The sequence below is a fragment of the Vanellus vanellus genome (assembly GCF_965231255.1).
Source record: "Vanellus vanellus genome assembly, chromosome: 1".
In the NCBI taxonomy this organism is placed as follows: Eukaryota; Metazoa; Chordata; class Aves; order Charadriiformes; family Charadriidae; genus Vanellus; species Vanellus vanellus.
Window position 1 is genome coordinate 195,738,480 of NC_138905.1, and position 23,947 is coordinate 195,762,426.

Sequence of the window (23,947 nt, forward strand, 5' to 3'; positions counted from 1 at the left end):
ACAATCACAAGGCTTTACTGATTTGCAGGTATTTGGAAAAAGCAGAATTTGAGAAAAAATGATCATGCACCTTATTTTTGAGATTTTTGAGTAAAATCCAAATTTTCAGGATTTGAGTGAAAATACATTAAAACTACTTCAGTAATAGCAGACCCACTAATTGCCTTATGCAGAATTGGGTAACGTAATGCGTTTATTAAACACAGTGAGTATGACTGAGTACAACGGTAAATCTCATCTAGCACTAGAAGCTTACCCAGAAAAATATTTTTATCTGTACTTTAAAAAGACATTTCCTTCTTATCTCCAAACCTGTAGTTAACAATTCCCAGAAACTGGCACCTCACTGCATTTTTCTTTTGAGTGAATTCATTTCACCTAGCTGATCTCTGCCCCCTCATTTACCTGCTCTAAGCAACTAAAAGGTTAGGATTAAATCATTAGCTAAAATTTGTCATGAAATGTGAACGATGAAAATTCATGATTGCTAGTTCTTGCTTATTTTAGAAACTTTACGCACAGACATGAGAATGTAGTCCACTGCTCTACTGTTGATTGCAAACATAATAAAGCTGTGGATTTTAATTTCTTAATAAATCTGGCATGGTATTCTGAAAAGCAATATTATCCCAACCAATAAAAAAAAATAACATTTTCACTTGTAACATGATTGGTGATCGAAAAGCCGCTCGGGTTTTCTACTATGTGGCCTTCAAGTTGTAGGTATTTTGTTTATAAGAGGTTTTCTCATACAAAGGCCTTCTTCAGCCAATAAGCTCTTAAGGGTCACTCCTTTTTGAAGAACACACTGACAAGTGCTTAAGATAGTTTAAGACACTGCTCTGAAACCAGCAGCTTTTGTTCAAGTCCACCTGCAGGAGTACAATGATTTGAATGGCAAATAAGTAAAAGTAAACACCATCTTGACATAGAGGATATTAGCCATAATAGTGTATGTGGATGAACAAGCTTTCTTAGAATTCTGCACTCATTAGATCATGAGCAAAATATTCTGCGCTTAATTTTTGTGTTCCTGAGTATTTAATGGGTAGAATTCAGTAATGATCATGAACTAAAAAACTCACAAGGACATGGTACTGCATTTATCTTTTGCAGCAAAGGACAGCTTGTATAGCTGCGCTATTTGTTTCCCTTGTACATACACATTCTGAAATTCAGATACTTTTCAAAAGAAGTCCACAAAGTTGTGAGAGATAGTATCAAGTTTTTCCTGGGAATAACTTGTAATACGTGCCATTTTTATTCACCTAGCCTTTGAAACTATTTCAGTACTTCTGACAAGGCTTTACTCAAGCACCCAAATTAAAAGACATTTTATTTTGCTTAGTGATCACAAATTAGAGTAATATTAATTTCCTGCTTCTTAAGATTATGTGAGTACACTATTTACTCCTAAAATAGTTGCTATCTGTTTGGACAAAAATACAGGAGGGCTGCTGGAGTCCGCATTTTTTGTGTCTGACCACTAAATGGTAGTGTTGCATTGCAGCTGAAACAGAAAAATATATGAATATGGCAGAGGAAAAAAAAATTGATCCAGCTGTAGTTGAATTCTGCCATCAAAGTCTCAACTGCTTTTCCATTGGCCCGTTAATTATATCTCCTGCTGTTAAATCAGATGTACTCTTAATGTTTGGTTGTACTGAAAAACCATCCTCTGTTTAATGATAATTTATTTTAAATGTGTGAGGAGTTTTTTTCCTCTCTATCCCTTTACCAGTTTTGTTCTGCTGTTTGAATTGTCCATCACAGCATGCTGATCTGTTGTGCAATTGCTGTGGGATTAACAGGAGAGTATTTTACGGCGACTAGAAGGATTCCGTTTCCTTCAATGCAAAAGACGACTGTAGTTGATGTGGCCAAGTGATTCATTATTTAGGAGAAATGTTTAGCTGACGTATGTGTTTGACTTTTATGAGCAAGATTGACTGGGCTCTGGGGCCGCAAAGTTATCTCCCTTTTAGTTGTGGGGTAGGAATATGCACTGTATATTTGACAGGGGAATGCTGGGGATGCGCTTGTGACAGATGGGCATCCCGCTTCTTCATCCAGCTGGACTTCTGAACGTGAAGGTTCACTTTCCTGTTTCTTTGCCAAAAACATTGCTTAGAAATTGCCGCAGTCCTTGATTTGCTCATAACTATGCCTTCCTTTTACTTGCCTGAATAATCTATCCAGTAATTCAGCTTTATCTTTTGTATCAGTAATAAAAAATACAAACTATTTAAATTTAATTAAAGTATTTAAATATAATGATAAATAATATTATTCATAATAACACAATTGTTATTGACATAACACCTGTGGTGTCGGCTTTCCCTGGATGTGGGAGTAGTTCTGACTTGTGTTGCAACATACCGATACCTGGCCAGCTGCTGCTTCCAGGTGTTACTGAGCAGTGCTGCTGGGGAAAGAGAGCATCCCTCTATCCTTTCTCAGTGCAAATACAAGAGGCAATAAGAATGCCTGATCCCGCTTTCTGTGTCACCCTGTGGCAGACAGTAGAGGACATACAGCTGCTTTTGCCTTGCTTTATGCTCTAGCAGCCTCTTGTCTGCCAAGAAAATGCTATGGGCCACCTGTTGGACCACAAAACAATAGGATACAGCTCTCACTCAGAACGTGGAGCAAATTTCCATCTTTTTGTTGGGTCTACGGGGGGTTGGATAAAGCATTATGTGACCTGTTGTACTCAAGTCATTGCTTGTTTGCCACTGTTTGAGATTTGCTAGACACTTTGCGGTAGTTTAAGGAGTAGCCAATGCCACAAGGTACTTCCAGCCAAAACATGGGATATACCTGGGTGGAAATGCAAATTCTCATTTTTTAGGAAATGCCAAACAATAAAACTTTTGAAGCCCTGAAAGAAGCAGAAATAAAACTTACTACTCAGAATTTCTAAACTATTTTTAGTTCTGCGATGTTGCTTTGGAGTTGAATAAGTTTTGGGACCTTGAGTATGAGTATCCATATAAAGAAGTACCAGTGTGATGTTCTTACTGTGATGCTCTCCTTCAGTGGCTCATCTCATGTAAACCTATTTAGATAGCAAAATCTCTGCAGCACACAAACCTTGGATTCTGACTAAACGATGGCATCTGTCAAAAACTTGGGGAAGTGCAGTGCCCAAAAAGGAAGATGAGTCAGTTTGTGGATAACTCAAGATCCTTGTTGAGTTCATATTGGCAACCAAATAAACATCAAATATAAAGATAAATGATAAAATATGATGACAAATTATTGCTTGCTTTGTAAACTGTACAGATCCAGGTTTCCTCAATCTATGTTGTGTATGATAGTCACTCTCAAAACAAGATACAGCAGAAATAAAAGAGGTTCTGAGGAAACTTCCAGTAGAGTTGTCGTTTTCTGTAGATAGCATGAACCTGCAATGCACTCCAGTTCTACAAGGGCAAAAGCTCATGCTTCGTTGGTCTTCAACCATCAGAGTGTCGGATGAAGCTAGTAAAGGTGTTTGTTCACCTCACATCTCATAACGGCAAGATCTGAAATACTCCTCTGAAATGTCTACTTTTAGTCACTTTGGCCGGACTGGAATGCTACAAGGCAGGAGCTGGACAGTTAAAGAGGTATAATGAGTTAAGTTTCAATAATAGTAGTAAAGTATTTGAGACCCCTTTTATATAGGGAGTTAAGGGGCAAAGTAGTATCCTAAATTTAGGCTGTAAAGAAAAAGAGGAACACACTAAGATTATGGACTTAGGAAGCCAGTAGAGTTTTACAGCTTATATAGTAGGATCTGAAGTTGGAAATATAGAAGGTCTAGTTTCCTGATGACTGTAATCAAGGACATCGTAGAGAATAAGAGGAAGGAGCCCAAGACTAAGCCACTCCAAAAGTGAAAGAGTTGTTTGAAACTGCAAAGAAATGCATTGATTGCAGTCTTTGCAAGTAGGAGAATAACTAAATATGGTACCATGAAAACCAGAAGGGAGATTTCCACAGAAATTACACGGCGCTGATAAATTGGAGTTAAATTGAGAATGAGGAAAAAGCATTTCAGAAAGAGGGTGGTGTTGAATTTGCAAATACTATCCTGAGTGGAATGATGGAGAGATTGCAAAGAGCCACAACTTAATGCCTGTGGTGCTCTTTAGAGGGTGCTGAAGAGGAGGATGTGGGAGGAGAATTACATTGTGTTGCCAGAGTGTTATAGCAAAGGAATAGCAGGTATGGAAAGAGCGTGCTCAAAGAATTCATATACAGGGGAGAAAATGGAGTCTGGTGGAAGAGGAAATGGGAGTTGTCTTGGGCAAGATATAGTCATGGTGTGTCATGTAGAGACGAGTTTAGAAGAGGGAACTGAAGTGAGAGGGTAACAGTAGTGTTTTAAGTTAGAGGTGACTGCGAGAACAAGTGTCAGCGCTGGAGACTTTCAGAAGAGGTGTAGAGGGAAAGGAAATTTAGTACAGGGTTTGAATTATGGAGTGAGGGGAGAAAAGAGGCAATGAGCTGCTCAGAAAACTGAAGGGCAGCAGTTTATATTTGATGCAGGAGATGCAAAAGTAGGTGAAAGGAGGAGATGCCCACCGTAGGCTTGATGATGCTGTCTCTGCTTTTTGTCTCTTTCCCATGTGCATGTGTGTTATCTTGCTTCACAATAGGCAGTCAGCACGATTATGCCTTCATGCATCCGTCAAAGTAAGGGAACATTCGAGGAGGAGTCTTTTTTGGGTGTGGATAGGAGCCACATTCTCACTGCTCTTATCCTGTCTGCCACGAAGCAATTTTTGACAGGAGTTTGGACTGGCCATGTTAGTGGTTCCCACAGAGAAACCTTTCATGAAACTGAATATTAGTGCTTCTCAGCATTGCATTCATGCATAAGCCCATAGGTTCCCTGTTGGGAAATATCCCCGGCTCTCCTGAAATTCTGTAACAAAGAAGCTTGTCTACTAAATTCATTTTTATCTAAAAAAGAAATTGTTCAGATCTCACCTAATGTTGCAGGTCCAGTTATAGTGGTTTCAGAGAATTAGAACTGCCAAGTTTCTATTATCTTTATCTGAACTTTAGAGGATTGATTTGAAAGTTTATAAAAAGATTTGCCACAAATTAAACATGTTACTCAAGAAGGTGGTGATGGCACAATTGCAAAACCTGGGATCTTAATTTAGATTGATTTTCTTTTAAGTGTACCGTCATTTAGTGCAACACAGAAAAACAAAAAGGAGGATATTAAGATTAGTATATAAAGCATAGTGTAGAAAGGTTTTCTTGTCTTTATGAAAAGCTCTTACTGACCAAGACAGAAATACTTCTTTTAACTGAGGAAAACAGATACTGCATTCCTTGTGATTTATTTACCAAATTTTATCTGGATAGAGATCATAAAGGCCAAGTTGTGTGTAGCACAAAATGGATGTCGATGAATACACAGATCATAGAAGTAGACAGATACTACATCTTCAACAATTAAATGAATAGAGCAACCTCTGTACAGGTGACAGAGGGAACAAAATGAAGAGCGGTCAGTCCTGAGCTGGGGCTGATCAACAGGCGGCCGATGAGGAAGTTGCGTGTGGGGCGAAGCACGGCTCCCGTGGACCCGAGGGTGCCGGCTTGCTTTCCATCCGCTCGTCAGGCAGCCCGATAGCAAGCTATTCCTGCTGAGTTCGAGTATGAAAATTCGTGTGTTTCAAACTATGATGGTGTCCTGTGTTCATCTAACTTGGGGGGACGCACATACTGTTTCAGAGGAGTTAATCTGCAATGTGGCCACACAAGCCAGTTGGTAAAGACAGCTTTGCTGTGTAGCTTCAGCCAGTTTCAACCTCTACAGTAGCATCTCCTCTTCGTTTACAGAAACCCCTACGGTAACATCTCCTCTTCATTTACAGAGGGCACTCTTGTAATGAGAATCTCATGATAAAATGCTCTTCTTCACTGAAAAGCTCTCACAGCTTGATGATGCAGTTGTCACCATGGAGATTTCACTCCAACAGAAAAGAATGAATTCAGTGCTGTTCAACTTTGGGAATGTGTAGCGGATACCTCCCAATGCCTTCAGCTAAGCCACCACCTGAGGAGAGAACTTGGATCAGAAGCTGAGAGAGGAAGTACATATATGCTGATGATAAATTGTATTTTTTGTAGATGACTGGTTGTCAAGAAGTGGCATGTGTGTAACGACAGATAAATGTGAAAGGGCATGAATAAAAGCCTCAGAGCCTGAGCCAACAGGAAAGGAAATAGACTTGCCTTAAACTTGAAGGAAATACTCAAATGTGATGCTCTGTGAATTCCTGTTGATGTCTAATTCCTTTCCCTCCGAAAGGATATTTCTTGCTATTATCCCATAGTCTCTTATCCCATCTATCTCTATTATCCCATAGTCCACACAGAATGGGGCTGGCTGAGGTTCCTCAAAAAAAAAAAATAAAAAAAAAAAAAAGCAAATTTATTTAGAAACAACAAGTATTTTTCTTTCCCTTTTCTGAAAGTCTTATTGATATCTTTGGATTTCTGGTTTCATAGCAGTGACCTAAAGACCAATTACACCAGTATGGAATGATTAATTTTTGATTCTCCTGAAGTCACAAAATCCTTCTGAATGAGTAGCAATTGGTGGTTTTACTGGTCTTTCTTCTAAAGGAAGCTCTACGCAGTAAGATATATATTACAAAGCTGAACAAAGCATTGGGAAAGCTGCTATGGGAAGCAGCCCTATACTGGCTGGGAGATAAATGTAGTAATGTAGATGGTCTCTTCTGCTCCTGTAATTCTGATAGGATTATGAAGTTAAACAAGACTATGTTAATACCTATAAAAACAACTTGTGTGGATCTATAAGCTCTCAAGAAAATCCATAGCTGTCACAAGACTTCTTACTGACTCCCAGTGGTAGATGGCAGTGGAATCAGTTTAGGATCTATTCTGAGATGTTCCTACATGAAGCAACAAAGAGAAATGGGTAAAACAAGTACTGCAGGGGTGGTGGTTAGTGGAAAATAAGAGTTTGGTTAAGGAGGAAAGTAGGGGGAAAATATCAATAAAGGTCAAAGTATACCTTAAAACAAGGAGGGGCTTTGTTTCATTGGAAAAATTGGTCAGAGGGGAAAAGAAAAAAGGAGAAAAATAGTAGAACAGGGGTATAGTGAGCTCCTTCGACATATAAAGAGCGAGAGAGACCTGCGTAGGAATTAAACATTGAGGGTGAGCGAACCAAAAGTATCAGGAAAATGAAAACCACCTCTGTAATAAAACTCATAAAACTTGACACAAAATTAATGAGCCAGAGTCCTAAAATCATGAGTCATTTAAGCACTGAGGTATTTCCAAGGATAAAGTTTTTTTTTTTAATGTCTTTTTCGCCATCAGGGAAATTACAATCAAACTCAACCTGAGATTGTTTCAGGTTCAAAAAGGTTACTTTAAAATAGCATTAAAACGGTTTTAAAACTTCCCAGCTGTCTGGCTACGGAATGAAGTCTGGAAGGCACTTGCCACCGACTGTCTGCCTGCCCCCTCCTTTGGGCTGCTCCTTCCACACCAGCCTGGATAACCCCTCTGTCGCCCTCCACGCGTGCTCCTGCCTTGCAGCCTGTGTCTCCCCCTTCCTTTATGCCTCGTGTTTTCCATTTGCCATCATTCATTTCTCTTTTTCTTTTCAGAAAACTCCTATGGCCACTTGTCATTTGAGTTCTCCTTCTGCATCTTTTTTGTTTTACCACCTCATTTCTTTGTCTGCACTTTTCTTTCCAGCTCTCCAACAGCCGTAGTGCCTGAGGGCACCCCAGCTTGAGGTATTCTCATTGCTCATCCAAAATAGCTTTCAGCTTTGAGTCTAATTAAGTTGTTGTTGTTAAAAGAAGATAAACAAACAACACCTCCCTCCTCCTTTTCTGTCCAAGAACCCAATGTTATGAAAATTGTAACAAAAACATAAGAGTTAGTAATCCTGGTGGTGGTGGTGTACTGTGCTGGTGCTGTGAGCTGTTCCTGAATGCAGAGGAAAATTTGACTTTCTGATTCTTTTTTATTTAAAAATGTCACAGTCAGTATTAACTTGATATTTGGTCAACTTTAAAACAATAGGAAAGTATATGATTCGCTGTGTCTGACCTATGCAACGAATGTTGTTCTGGGTGGGGTTTTTTTGTGTGTTTGTTTCAAAACATGAATTCAAAACTCTGCTATAGCCAGAACACAGCAAGTACAAAAGGTGATTTCATCTGCAGCTTTTGTTTCATGCTTTTAGAGAAAGGATCGATTCAGTCCTTCCCTTCATCCTTCTCTCCTTCCTCCCCTCCCTCTTCTCCCTCTCCTCCTCTTCCCCTCTGCCTTTCCCTCTCTTTCCCCTCCGTTTCCCCTTCCCTCTCTCCCTCCCTCTGTGCCTCCTTCACACCACTACTGACTGGTCTTTCTCACTTGTGGTGGGAGAATAAAACCAGGTAATGGCTCTACAATTTGCTATTCTTGCTCTCGGGTCATCTGTGCTCCAAAACATGAAGCAAAATTTCTTGCATCTTTTGTAGATATAAGAAAGAAGGTCTCCGTAACCAAGTTACCAACTTCAAAGAGGTGAATATTAAGAGCTTAAATGTTTCGGGCCACTCAAGGGAAAACAAAAGGCTCTACAATAGTTAGGAGATTTCTCATTGGTTCCAGGTACTCTCCTGTTTAAAAAAAGAATGAAAAGTGAAGGTAATTTTTAAGGTGCCTATAGCGTCTGTGCTATGGTGCAAAGCCAGTCCTGATCCGGGGCTGGAGGCCAAGTTTCTGCCCTGCTCCCTGTTCTCCCTCTGGGGCATTTCGGCTGATCTGCTTCGTGCTCCCCCGGGGGCTGTGGGGGCCTGGCCCGGCTGGGTCCCCATGTCCCCTCTGGGCTTCTAGCGCAAACACCGTGCCGACGTCTGAGTTACGAAGTAATCTGGGGGTCTTTCTAGGCAGCCACCTGCATTTCCCACTGGAAGGGCACGTGGGATTCTTAGGTGGTTCACTAGGACAAAGATTTGAGGGGGATCCAGGCTTCAGCCTGTACAGCTTGCTCAAGTGAGCTTAGGCAGGACAAATTCTGCCTCTTCTCTGTTTGGCATCGTGTATGTGCAGGTCAGATAGTCTTTTTTTATGTGACTTGCGTATTGCCCAAATCCTGGTCTAATGAACAACTTACTTTGCTGCTGCTTGTCATCTTTTTCACCACTGATGCAAAGGGTTGTAATTCCTGAGAGCCCCTGGCCTCTGGTAATGTTACTGTTATTTATTCATTCCCCTACAGAGTGTAAGAGAGACACTTTAAATATCACCTCTTTGCCAGTATATTTAGCACCAGGTGTGTGGTAGAAAAGATTTCTTTTTTCAGAATTTCTTTTTACTTAAGGTGTACATTTAACTGCTCCTGCATAGACTTTGTGAGAAACATCCTGGTAGAATATAGAAGTTAAAAACATATTTGTGAAAAAGACGATGATGGTGGATTGAAAACAACAAAGACATTTGGGGAGGCTTTTGTAATTCACCTTTTTAAAAACTGACTAATTTTAAAACCGATCACATGCAACAAAGCACGCTGGCCTTGTAAGTACTGGCACAGTCCAATGTGGGTGATACAAATCCTTGATCTTCTAAACCGTAACTTTTGAGGAGCTGTGTTCTCCAGAAGTGAAATTGGGTAATAAAAAGCAGGTCCTGTTGCTTAGCTGATGACTGAGTGTGAATAGAAAGTGCTTGCAGATTTCTCTCCAAAAAAGCCTGGAAGGGGGTGCTGTACGTTTGTTAGGTTCCTTCTGAAGAGGCCCTTCAGTGTCAGCTCTGAGGAGTGTGAGCTGGGGAGCGGAGCGGGCCAGGGATGCTGAGACTGAAAGGATGGAGAAAGCAGACAGTGAAGGACATCTCAAGGCTTCTAATAAATAGTAGAAAAAGATACTGGAATCCTGAAAACATATTATTCTGGAGGGGGATGGGTTGAGAGGGAGCTTATGCTCTTGCTATGAGCTTTCTAGGACCTAGAATTATAATTCCCAAATTAATAAAATCTCAGGAGATAAGAAAAACCGTAAGTGTAGTTTTACATATAGAGTAGGAAACTGAGAACACGAAGAAAAGAGGCAAGCATAAGAAGACTTTAAATTATAAGTCTAAAGTTTAACAAAAAACAAGAATATCTAAGTACAAATTATTTTTCTATTGAGCTGATCTTATTTTCTTTCTTATTTGCAAATAAATTGTAATGATTGAACCTGAGATGCTTTAAATATCAGTGTAGTTGAGCCTGGTTAGGTGTTGCAATCTCCATTTTAATGTCTTGTTTAGGCTGGAATGAAACCCTGTTAACTGGGCAGAGCCCAGCATTTTTGAGTTTTATTAAATCCATACAATTTTTTGATTCAAATATGAATTTAATTTTCATTCATGCTCGTTGTCATAATAGCTCAACTTCGTGCTTAGGGTCGCTTATTATTTGTTGAGTTCTAATACTCTACTTGGTATAAACACAAATGTAAAGGTTATCGCTCCCCAGAAGTGTGGCAAACTTGGGAGGCAAACAGGAAATCGCAAGATTTTTCATGTCATTTGGCAAACGGGTAGTTTTGTGTGTGCTGTGGGAGAGGTGGCAATTTCAGAGGAACTTGACTGAAGGGAAGAGATGTTTGAAGCTTGGTGGGAGTATGGGGTGGGAAGATAGGCAGGATATGTCTTGTGGACAAAAAAAAATAGATGGGAAGTAAATGAGTTTATATAAAGGTTGCTGAGGCTGATACACTAATAGAACATAAACTGAGTAGGAACATGGTAAAAAGCTCCATCAAATATTTACATTTTTGATGTTGGTGTTCAGGTACTGTGTGGTGTTGAGATGACAGTGGTGATAGGAACAGGGATGTGGTGGACCTGAATTTAAAATTCTGTGCATTGCTTAAGGAAAGGATAATTTGATGAGTACCTTTGTTTCTTTTGGGGTATTTATTTCATCTAGTTCTTCTCTCGATTTCCTCTTTTTTCATTTGCTACTCTGCCACTTTTAAAATGGTGTCAATGACAAATCTTACTCTGCAAGCAAGTCACGACATGTACCACTATTTTTCTTCCTTAAGATTTTTTCTAGCATAGAGGCTTGTAACTGTTGTAGATGCCAAAGCCTTCAGGCGTGTTTCCAGGAAGCATGATATGAATTTTATAACCCCTAGAGAGCAGTCACTGCAGGTTGGGCGGGTGCTGCTTTTTATGCCAAAATCTGGCAAAGTCTGTCTAATCTCATTAGCTAATTCTTTCACTTGCGTTTTTGTAGGCTTTAAATGCTGCCTTTTCCCCTCCCTCCCCCTGTTTTTTATGAAGAGGGTGGTCTGGTTCAGCTGGACTGTTTTCAACTATTTTGTCAATTTTTAGAAATTCTTTGTGTGTTACTTTCCTGTCTGTACACTGTTGACTTGAAACTATTTGTGAAATTATCCCGTTCAAACACTAGTGCGCTATTTATTTACAAAACTTTACATAAAAAATAAGCAAACATAGCCTTTTAAAATCTTCTTGTAAATGTGAAGCAGGAACAGAGCTTATAATACTGTTTACCAAGTGTCTTTGTTTTTTTAAGGTAGCCTGATACCTAATTTGTTTTTAAAATCTGTTAAAACTGGGTCAGTAAGTCTGAAGTCAGGTTTTTGGAAAGTTACTGATTTTTCCTTAAGAAAATTAGTAAAAATAGTCATATAATTGGAAACATTAAACTGTTACGTAGTGCCTTGCGATCTAAGAGCTGTTGTAAGGAAATATCATGTATGGACATAAAACTGCACCAGTGTAATCGTTACTATTCATATTTGGGACTAGGAAAGGATTATTCTTTTACTCAGTACTAGAAGAATCTTTCCCAGCTCACCTGATTGTTCAGCTTGGTGCCTTCGATGAGACTTCACATAGAGTCTGCTGGTGAAGATGAAGGGTGTGTGGTGGAGACTCAGTTCACCCATATGGGTTTCATTCCCTGTACAGGAGATTTTGGTGGAATAACTACATTTAATTCTGCATACAAAGCTGTAACCTCGTTTTGTGCCAGTCAAAGGGTAGAAATGTGGTCTCAAAAGCAAATTAATTATCCACTAACTACTGAATGGTACCTTGTGCGTAAACAAAAGTCATTTACCTCATACCCCATTGATGCATCATGTAATAAATGTGACAGTTACGGCTTTTTGTCTTATCTCTCTCTTCCCGCAGTGTCCATAAAAGTGTTTCTCACTTGTAACAGATGGTCAGAGCACAGCTTTGAAATTTATCTGGAGTTAAAGCCCTGTTGATTCCATTAAAAGTGAAGAGTTTTCATGCAGATGGAGACAAGGAGGGATTTATTGTTCGTACAATTCTGATGATGAGGTATTTCATACAATGCTTTCCTTTCCTTTTTGCTTGTAGGTGATGTGCCTTCAGGATTTCTTTGGCGATGATGACATTTTTATTGCATGTGGACCAGAAAAGTTCCGTTACCAAGATGATTTCTTGCTGGATGAAAGTGGTAAGAAGATGTATTTTAAAAATACTTACAACCAGAGTTGAGAGCAGATTTCCATATCATGCTAATTAATCATGCTAATTAAGCCAAAACTGTATCACCTAAATTGATTTCAGAAAAAGGATAAATATTTTTGTTCTTTAAATTCTGGAGGTAACTGAGAGCAACATTAAAGCTGCCAAAGGAGAAATATCTGCCTGTGCAGCATAAAATTTTACTTCAGCCTGAATTTCATATGCCATAGGAAATAGTAATGTCTTTGGTGGAACTCCTAGTTTTCAAGGTCTTTCTTTTGTCTTTATTTTCTCTTTGAATTTATTCTACTTCTTTATCACAATCTTTCGACCTCACAGCTCTTACAACTGAGATTTAGATAATACTTCACAGGTAGTATGATAAAGGAAGATAGATACGGTTCTGTATGGAAGATAAATATAATCAGCAAATGCAAACAAAATCATCTGAGAAAAGTCAGGGAGTTCTCTATTTTCTCGGAGACTGACTAATATAATAATGTAATCAATGTACTTAATACTCTAAGGAAAATACATGTTTGATTTGCAAATACCTTTACTGTTACAAAGAATATTCCTAACTTAGGAACCACAGTAGTAAGAAAAAAAACCTATAAGCTTTGTGTGTTTTTGGGGAGCGGGGGGTGGAAGAGAGTGGAACTGGAAGGCTGCTTGGTTTGCCTGGATCCAGACAAATGCTCCATTAGCTCGTGCAGGAGCAGAAGAAGCCAGCTTGCGCAGACCTTATGTTGTGAGCTGAAGGATGAACCTGAAAAAGGAGGTATCTTTGCTACTGGGCAAGGCAGTGACATTTGGTATCAAGCACAGACAGAAGCACGCGCACATTCCGCATTCCTCTAGAGAACCTTATAATATGGAAATAAAAAACAAATAGTCCACCAGATTTGCTCTTTGCAATAATGAAATTGCTGTAGATGCCTCTAAGGTAAGATGTACTAACTGTGAAAAAGTAACTTTAGCCATCTTTAGGACAGGAATTAAAAAGGTAAGGGGGACATATTTGGGCAGCAGGGGAGTTTCCCAGGTGTTAATCTGGCCAGTACAGCTGTCCTTGCCTTTAATGAGGGGAGCGCCAGGTATTTGAGTGCATAGTCTGGATTCACTTGTGCCTCTTCTCTGAAAGATGACACTGGCGGCTGCCTGGTGTCTCCTCACAGTGAATCCTGCAGCAGTTTTTCCAGAGCTGACTCAGGGAGAAGTGCTGACAAAAGATTTTTCTAAATCCGTAGCTTTTTTTATGGATGTCTCAAGTCAAAGTACAGACATAGCCTGACTCTGTTTAGACTTTATTTACCTGACATATCAGCATCAATTTGAGTAAGCGCTATCTGTCTCTGGAACATTGGTGCTTAAAACCATATGATGCTAAAAAAAAAAAAAAAAAAAAAAGCTTAAAATCTAGGTTGAAAATGCACCTTTAGCAATTTGTTGTGGTGTTTGCTTCTCTACTAGGTAAAGATTCAGTGAACATTGACTGTTTTGACTACAGGAGTGAAGAAAGAGCAGAAAATCTGACATCAGGCTGTATCTCTAATTCCTTTGCAAAGTGTAAATCTCTTTATTTTTGGGGAAGTTTGGTATCAGAAAACTTGCTTAGGTTGCTTGTAGTTAATAGCTGATATACTGACTGATATGGGTCTAGTCAGCCTTCTCTGAGGTAGGAGCAAGATTTGGAGAGAGAATTAAAAAATAACTGAGGTTTTAGCTTGTTTTGCTTGGCAAATAAAGTTTGTGTGATCACACTGTGTGTCTGTGTGTTCCTCGTAGTTAATCTAAGAACATTAAAATTATTAGTAAGTTCTGTCGAACTGTGCAGGGCTTGGAAAGCCTTTCTCTGATTCCCTGAAAAGCAGCTTGAAGCAACAGTGTGCTAGTCTCTGTCACTACATCCCTCCAGTGTTTCCCAGTTTCATCCAGCTGATGATAAGTTAAGGTGTTGCAGCTTAAGGAGTAAAGAAAAGTAACATTTGAAGGTGGGAAAGAAAAGTAGAGAAAATAAATACTTAATCAGGGCTCTGGGCATTTGGGAATTAGTTATCAGGCCGGAAGAATGTCCTTATTCTGGGTTCAGAGCTCCTAATACTAGAGGCAAGTGAGGGACAAAGTTTCTGGGGTTGGAAAACCTGTACTGGGACTCATTTTAGCTAACACGAGGTATCAAGAGAATAGGTACTTGCAACTGAGCCAGTCCCAGTAGGTTTCTTTCCCAGTAAGTAAAACTTAGACCTATTGACAGATGGTAGATGTTTGGTTGACTCGTTTGAAGGTGGATGTTTAGAACAGTTCATGTGAGTTATGCTCCAGAAATGTCTGGATGCTTTTGTAAAGGGATCTATATGCCTGATTTTATTGCTCTTATCTACATTGCATCTCTCTAAAGTTGGTGAAAAAACTTTTAGCATGAGATTAATTCCACCCCACCAAAAAGGAAAAGTCTAAAGACTCATCAGTGTGAATTATTTCTAGTCATTTTTCTTTATCTTGCTCCCATGGCTTGCTCCCAGCACAGGATAACTCCTTCTAAAAGCCATAGAATCAGAAATTTAGAAAAAACAGTTTAGAAGTCCCTGTCTAACTGTGGGATTAACATTCCCCTTTTCATTTCTGACATACCCCTTTCATTTCTAACATGCCCCTTTAACGCCTCTTATGAGGAGGAATCTGTAACGTCCCAAGACGTTCTGTGCCAATGGTGATTTCTCCTCCCTGTTTTTCAACTATCTTACCCCAGATTCCCTTGCTATAAATGAAGCCCATTACTACTTTTCTTATCTACTCTGAACATGGGAAACAGATGATTCCTTTTCTTTGAAAAAATCTGTGGACTGCCACGAGCCTCATCAATTTTCTCTTCTTTAGGATGAACAATTAGTTCAACCTTTCTTTGTCTTGACTTCAGGCTCAAACCTGTCCTCGAAGGAGGGTGTGTGTTCCTTCTTTGTATCATCTCCCTTCTCTGTTTTATGTCTTTCAGGAAGAGGCATTGCATACCCCCTTGGCAATCAGTTAAGAAAAGTCAGTTAAGTAGGGATCCATCAAAGAGAAAAACAAGCCGTCGGCACTATACTTTGCAGTTTCTTCTGTCTTCCTTGATGTACAGATGTTTTTCATATTAAACACACTGTTTATCGCATGAAATACAGAATCAATAGGCACCACCCCCATCATAATCCCTAGCAATCATCTCGGTATCTGACCTAATTGATAGATAAGATAGCCACACACACTTCCATAAGGAGAACTGCAGATGGGACATGAAGATGCACGGGAACGCCCATAAAATTAAGAAGTAAATACTCCTTGTTTGTCAAGCATCAGTGGCAATGCTGTTTTCATAGAAAGTTTTTGTGGGAAATGTAAGCACAAACCCGCTATATTAATGAAGCACACATTACATCAAACAGCTTGTAAGAAGAAAAATTCCTCAGCGTAGAATATGGCAGTGGCTGCTTCAGGCATTGTTAGCTTGCAGTTCTGGACACTTTCCCAGAAATCCCAGGTTTTCTTTAACTGATGGTGGTTCGGTTTTTAAAGAAGAGAATAAGTCGGAGGATGGTTTTCTATAGCCCTCAGCTGCTTGTTGGCAGAGAATATGGTTTAAGGGCCATGTTCACAAAAATATTTGCAATCAACTATTACTTAGGCACCTAAATAGGATTTGGCAATGTAAATAACTCATGGGATTGGCCCTAAATGAGAACATCTCCTTGGCTTATACGGATATTTCTTTCTTAGCACTGTAAAATATGAGAGTTTTTGAGGCTGGCAGTATCAGACTTAAATTTTTAAAAATTAAATTCTTTTTTATGTTTAATCAATGTTGGCTGAGTGCTTTGGAAGCTTAAGAGTCGCGCAATCCTAAGTGCGACAGACTTCATCGCATGCTGGGACGCATCGTGTAAAAAAGCTGCAATCTTGGTTTTGACCAAAGCCGGTGTCTGCCTCGAAGCAGAGTGTAGCCAACATAGAATGTCTGGACGTGAAAACAACTGCAGATAGCTTGTCAAGAGCGCATATTACTGTTATGGAAACAATGATGAGAATGACTCTCTTCTAGGGGAAAATTAAGACTGGAATCTCTGAAACCTAATTTCACTTTGACTTTGCTGGCCTATGTTAGACCTCAGCTCAGCATCTCTGTGCCAGCAGCGTTACTGCTTCATCTTGCCAGCAGCAGACAACTTGCCAGGAAAATCTGAGTCCTGCGGCGTCCGCACACGTGCGTGCGCACATGGAGGCATGCACACGCATCTGATTCAGTAACTGCGGTTAAGGTCAGGAGTATCACGTTTATCCCTGTTAATAACTGTCAGGTTTCTGTAACCTCAATTACTCTGTCCTTCCTAAAAGAGGGAGGAAGGGGAAATCGGTTATAGTCCTCGTCTACCCTGATTTATAGGACAGAGACTGATGTGCTAAGCAGCTTTTGGCTGGACTTAGGAGTGGAGAGCATGCTGGCTGACTTACTCTGCCCTCGTCAAAAACTCGTGCTTTGGCAATGGGAAAGTGATGGTGGGTTCTGGGGACCTTGAGATATAACTTTGCTTTCAGCAGAGGCATAAATATAAAGTGTTCCAGTGCACTGTGATATTTTCAAATGTCAACAACTGCTGGGCCTTGGAGACAGATATTCTGTGTACGAGGCAGAAACAAACGAAGGCAGGAGGGACCAGTCCTCTGGCTGTGTTTACCATTTAGGCTAATGGTTCAGAAAAGTCAGAAGGAAAGAAGCTGTTTTCCCGTGGGTTTGCATCCAATGCCCCCTTTATTTTCCTACTCCAAGACCTCCAGTTTCATCTCCACCCTCTCATCGTGCTCTAGACACTTGCACAGTACTCTTAGCTCCCTCCCGCTGGGCATGCCGCTGCTTGTCCTCGTTCCCTTCCTCCCAGTACGGACGTTAACGGGGTCCCTCTTTTATCCAGCAGCGTGACAGTTTCACAGCTTTCCATAAACTGATGGGCCTACCCCATCACTGAGACCACCTTCATCCAGCGGCACTGGAAGTCCCACGCTCCCTCGGCCCGGGCCCCAGGCTCTGCTCTGGCTGCGTGGAAGTAGTTGGCCGTGTGGTAGCGTGCGAGTGACTCACTTGTTTCTGTTGCGTTAAACTCTGAAAAGGAGAATGCTGATCTGCAGTTAAATGCTAAGAACAGGCTGTTAGCATGATCATCAGGTGGCTGTTAATGTAATATCATGTGGCCTTCATTAAATAAAATCTGTAGTAACGCTTGAGTCCAATGAGCTGTTCACATGAAAAAGGCATTCACAGAACTTCAGTTTTTTTCTGCACAGGATTTCTCATTTTTAATATTTGGCTTTTTTATAGATATGTTCTTGATTACATAAGCCCGTTTCTTTATCTGTTGTCTGCAAGCTATTTGCTTTGAATATTCTCTACTATGTCTCACAGGTGTACTTATTTGAGACATTGCTTCTCACCTTTCTGCCTAAGCATCTCTAACAGTGAGTTTGGTCACTTAAATCATAAATCTTCCCCCCCCCCTCCTCCGGCTGGCAGATTTATAGACTTGAATAAGGACATTAGAGCTTTCAAGAAGATGACATATATACTTTCCAGTCCAGATTTATACTGTAGTCCCTCTCTCTTCTTTCCCTTTCCCCACCTCCTCACCATGTATGCATGTATATTTGCATAGTTATCACTTTTCATCAATATTGCTATGAAAAAGTTGCCTCTATGTATAACCAGGAAAAATCGTGATCACTTAAAACTTATAAAACAGTCTCTCATTGAAACTAGCCAAACAGTAAGGCTGCAGCTGATGCTAATTCACTCTGCTCATTGAACCAAATGTTCTTCAATATGTTTTCTGCAGTATTTGCTTTCTCTGATGTCTGTTAAAAATAACATGAATGAAACGCCATCCAATAAATTAGAACTGGTGGAAATTCCCACTTCATTTGCATAAGGAGTTTTGAGTGTGCGTATTCCTTCAATATTTTCCATGGTCAGGTTGATTTTGGATATAAAAATACTAAAAGCTTCGGGTCCAAAAATATCAAGCAATTCTCAATAATATGTGCATATTAATGAAATTGCATTTTATTGGGAATTTATAATATAAAATTTCAGCTTGTTTTAAATAAAATAAACATTATTAAACATCATCAGTATTATTATCTTAATGTACAGGAGGTTTTACTCATAACAAGTAGCGTTAAAATGTATTTAAAAACAGACTAGACTGAATGCGTTTATTGTTTTTTTTATAGTTTGATATTTTTGGTCTTTCATTTTATTTTTGTGTTGTAATTTCTTGAACTGAATCTTGCCAGGAGACTGTTTAGATTAATCAGATTGGCTCAGGAGAAAAAGATTTTTCTTCCGACCCATTTTAAGCTGGTTTCCCAAACTACGAACATCTGAGTTGTATATCCAAGTGTAAAGAGTGCAATTCCAATTTTTATGACCTGTTTTATAAACAAGCTTTCAGTTCTGGGGATGTAACACAGAAATTTGGTAGACATAACAGGGTAGATGTTGGCACTTGGGTCCTTAATTTGACTGTCTCGTATCTCTTCTTTCATGAAGTTGCTGTATTTTACAGCCTTTAAGCCTATTCCACAGTTTGTATAATACTCCATTCTAGACCACGGGTTGAGTTTTGAGCTTGTATGTTCAGTCCGTATCCTCAGAAGATGGTAGCTTCCAAATTATCGCTTCCTTTGAGTGCTTTTTAGGAGAGATCTTATCTTTTACTTTTCCACTTCCAGCGTTGATGGAAGCAGCAGATAGTAGCTGCGTATTACAACCCCCTCCACTGAGTCTGTTAAGTAGTTTGGTGACAAGCGTAAAGGAGTTTAACATCAGAGATGCTTAGAAATCACCTTTCTCATATGTTTCTCTTTGTACTTTTCCTCATCTTAATTAGCCTGGTGAAACGGAGAGTACGCTGTTGGTGCTCTTGGCAAGTGTATTTGCATTTTTCATAGTTTGCAGATCCTTTCCAATGCTAGAAACTATTGGAGTCTGATCTATTTCCAAAAAGATGTACCCTGTAGTCCTATTGCAGGAGCTCCTTTGGGTGAGCAACATAGTCCAATTTTCTCCAGTTATTACAAGTTTGTATGAGAAAGCTTTGAGATGAGTAGTTCTTGTAGCGTCAGGGCTTCATTATTCGTTTTGAGAACCTGAACGAACTGTGCTGTCTGCTAAACTGTATTAGCATGTGCCCTGGAGACCTGCCTGTTTGTTGGGAAGCACGGTTGTATCAGAGAGATTTTGTATTGAGATTAGACTCTACTCATCATCAGTAAAATTGGGCTGACTTGTTAAATTGAGCATTGTAATATTCTACTTCTCATACTAGATACTGGCCCTATACCTTGCGTTTTGTCATGGCTCGAGTGCGTGCACACTTTTTTAATGCCAGAGCTGTCCACAGATTCTCTTCTACTGGCAAAATCTTTTGAAAAGAGTATAATTATTCAGAATCCAGAGTTCATTAGCTTTTAGAAAGCAGAAACTTTCTGAAGGCATACAAGGAAAATGTATTCGTCCTTAATATTCATTAAAGGCCTCTTTTTAAAAAATGTTACCAAACACGAAGTGCAGTATGCAGCTGAGAGAAAATAAGAAACAACCTGGATAATATTTCAAAGTGGTAAATTCAGAAACTGAGTACATCAGCGACAGGTGTTCATATTTATGTACTCATACATATTTAGTGAGATGCTGTATATACAGACACAAATATATCAAGCGTAAAGGGTTTTACCGTCCTGAAAATACATCCAGTAGAAGACCTCTGTATAAGGGCCGTGTTGGTCTGTACCGCGACATGGATTTGTTCACAATATGTGCTGCAGTAGTGGCTCAGCGCCGTTATTTTCAAAATGCAACCTACGGAAATTTCCCTTTGAAAAACTCAAACGTGTTACCTGACGGTTCAGGTTACTTGAGTGAACAGTCGCCTTCGAATAAACTTTTGTCATAGCACAGCTCCCTGCAGGAGGACTGCATGCTAATATTATGCATAGAGTAATCTAAGGCTGAGTAATCATTAGGAAGTCTCTTGTTGCCATGGAGTTGAACACCCGTAGGTGGTAGGTCATGGAGCTCTGATTTGGATTCTTTTATTCTTCAGTCAAAGCTTTTTTTAAATTTTGTTCCAGAGGAATTGTAACACTTGTTTTTTTCATTTGGAAGAAAATCTTCTAGGGACTTTAAAATTACTGAAGCAAGAGTGGGGCTAGCCCAAGATATCATTCTTTTAACTGAAGGACTTGGGTCAAGGAGAGTTTTTGGAAGATTGCAAATTATTCCTAATCGAGTGTAGGGTGGTTAGAAGACAAAGAAAATTAAATTGGTTGTTTTTTCTTGTTACTCTGGAATAGGAAAGAGGACTTTTTCACAGCTACTTAGAACTGTTAAGATTGTCTAGCAAAAATGGGAAGACAACTTACAAAGTGAGGCAGTTTCTGATGAAGACACCATGTTTAGGCAGAAAAAAATCCTGCAGGAGAACAAATTTGATGAAGATTTATAAAAATTATTTCTGTCTTTAACGTTACATTCTCTTTCTGTTTTGCAAGCACATATTAATGTCTACGGGATAGGTGGCAAGAAAATGGGATACGCTGATTTTTTGCTGTACTGCAGGCCTGGAAGATAGGATATATTGTTTTCTGCTGAAGAAAAATAAATTTGGGATCCATGAGGAATGCACACCAGGAAGCCTAATTCGGCATCAAATAAATTTCTTGAAATTGTCATTAAAAATAGAATTCTTAAATTCATATGTAAACGTTTAATAATAAGAACAAACCTACATAAGTAAAACAGGATTGACTTTTTAGAAATCACTTTGGGGAGGACCATTCTCTTGAGATTTTGCTGGGAGTCTACTGGGATCATAACTCAGTCTGGATGCAGACAGACAGCTATATAGTTTTTACCAGCGGGAGAAATACTAACATATTATGAGAAGCTTTAAACTTCCGAGGTGCAGATTAGAGACAAAATGCTTCTAATACTAAGTGGGAACATTTATTTAGATTTACTGCTGTTACTAATAATGATATTACAGAAGAGCTGTCTTAGAAAGAGCTTTAGACGTTGTAATCATATGTTGATTTCACTTATGTTGAAAAGAAGATTAAAGAAAACCAAGCCAGTCCAGCAATTAAGGTTGGGTTTGTTTGTTTGTTTTTTTTTTTTTTTTTATATATTATGAGAGCACGTTGCAAAATCATAGAATTATAGAATGGTTTGGATTGGAAGGGACCTTAAAGATCATCTAGTTGCAAAGCCCCTGCCATGGGCAGGGACACCTCCCACTAAACCTGGTTACTCAAAACTCCATCCAAATCAAGAGAATTAGTGAATGCAGTCTGTTGGATTTAAGAGTTTGAGGACGTGAACGTTGGAGGATGTTTGGAATTTCAAATTAAAAGCAACCCAAAAGCTGTCTTAGGTTTGCATCTGTCCAAAATATATTGGTAAGGATGCAAACTCAAGTGGCAGAAAATGGAAAGCCTAAAAAGAATTGATCAGTAAAGAAACCTATACCAAACCCTAGACATGAAAACATTCACATAGTCACATTTGCCAAAATTATGCTGATTTTGACCTTGCAAAAGAAATTAAATTAGATGAGGAGATTAAAGCAAACAAACAAACAAACCACCATGAACTGAAGTCATGATACCGTATAGTAATGACAGATCTACTGTTTCAATATTTTGGCCTCTGTGTTCAGAAAAAATGAAAAATATAGTGGGAGAAAAGCACCCTCTGGAGAAATGAAGATTACTGACCCAGAGAAGAACGTGGAAGTTAAGTCAGTTGCAAAATGCATTGTGTTGTGCAAGTAAGACCTGTCACTGTTGAGGAAAAAATGTTTGTATACACTATTAAGATAGTAACAGAATTTAATGCTCTGCACCTTTCTGTAAAGTAAAAGAAACTGATATTAGTAAAGCTTGTCTGTCGTTTATTTACTGATCCATTTTCCTGTACTCAATAAAAACAGGCTCTTTGAGTTTTGAGATAGGACATCAGCCTTATACACAACCTCATCTGTAAACTTCAGAACGCTCCTCTGAACAAACTCTGAAGTATGCTGTGATATACAGAATGAAAGATGGTTTCATGGGCTATTTCCAGCCTAACGTGCATTTTCAATCTGCAATTATTTAAACTTTCTCAGAAGAAAAAAAAAAAAGAAAAAAAGTCATTGGGACTTTACACACCTCAGTAAGTGTTGTGGCGTTAGCAGATGTTCTTAGTAAAGCCACATTTTCCAGATATCCCGCTGTTAGCCTATTGCCAGAATGACTCAGCCTGTTTACTTTAGTTTTATCTAAATAATTATAGCAAAATTTAATTGCCTGAACCAGATAACGTTCAAGGAGAACCCATTAATATTAGAGGCAAAAGCTGCCTAGGGATTTTTAAATTAGAGACAGTCCTGGAGTCCTTGATGTTTTTTAACTGAGGAAGCTCATTTCTGTATTTTCTGTTGATAGGTAAAGCAGTGTTGCGGTAAGACCAGCGCAGCTGAAGGCAGCGGTACCATAGTGGACATAGAAGAGGGAAAACTGTGGGTGGGCTGGCGATTGTGTGTGCCTATAGATGGCAGGCGGGTTTTGTTGCCCACGTTGCAGCACAGCTCAATGTGCGAGGCACATGTGTCCAGGTGTGAATGTTGATCTAATGTCAGCATAGAAAAGTGTTTTGCTCTAACAAGAACGCTGTATTTAATTGTTTGGTGCGTGAGGATTTTGTCTGTAAAAATATACTGTTGGGGAGTTCTGTGTTGTAGTAAGTTTGTCCGAATCTTCGGTTTTGCCTTTTTTCCTATATCCATTTGTAGGCTCCTTAGGCTCTGGTTGATTTGGTATTTCTCTTATGTTGCGGCTCATTATTTTTTCTTTTGTGTATGAAAATTTGGTAAAAACATTCAAAATCATTAATATTTGACACTGTAGGCATTATTTTTGTTAAGGGCGTGCCAAGTAATGTTGTTATTTTAAATAGCCATTAGAATACCAGGTGGTTTTATTTCTTCAGACAACACTTTATGGTTTTCTTCTTTAAAAATTACTGCCTACTAACTTTCAATACTCTTATTACAGGCAGATTTGAGGCACTAACTAGAAAAAAAAAAAAAGCAGTCTGTAATATTCTGAATTCCTTTATGTATGTTAAATAACTTCATTTGCTGCAAGAGAGCCAGTGTGTGCCTGTTTAAGTTCCTTTAAAACCAAACCTACTGCAGTGGACACTTACATAACAGCTTGTGTTTAAATGGAACAAAAATATGGTTGTTATAATTCCTTCTCTTTTTTTTTTTTTTTTAACAATGTTTTGAAAGTTTCATCTCCTTTTCCTACCCATTACAAGCAATCTACACCTACTTACATGTTCCTGCCAACCAAAACCAAATTCAGACCA

The 23,947-nt window shown here is 39.1% G+C and overlaps 1 protein-coding gene across 2 annotated transcripts in view; it reads left to right on the forward strand.

The window, feature by feature from the left end:
• Positions 1-23,947, forward strand: part of DCLK1 (doublecortin like kinase 1) — a gene marked incomplete at both ends in the record, with an annotated part of 253,514 nt that overhangs the window by 115,761 nt on the left and 113,806 nt on the right. For both annotated transcript variants that reach the window (XM_082485224.1, XM_082485225.1), the window contains one exon: positions 12,394-12,493. In XM_082485224.1, coding sequence (XP_082341350.1) covers positions 12,394-12,493 — 100 coding nt within the window. The remainder of the gene's footprint in view (positions 1-12,393; positions 12,494-23,947) is intronic.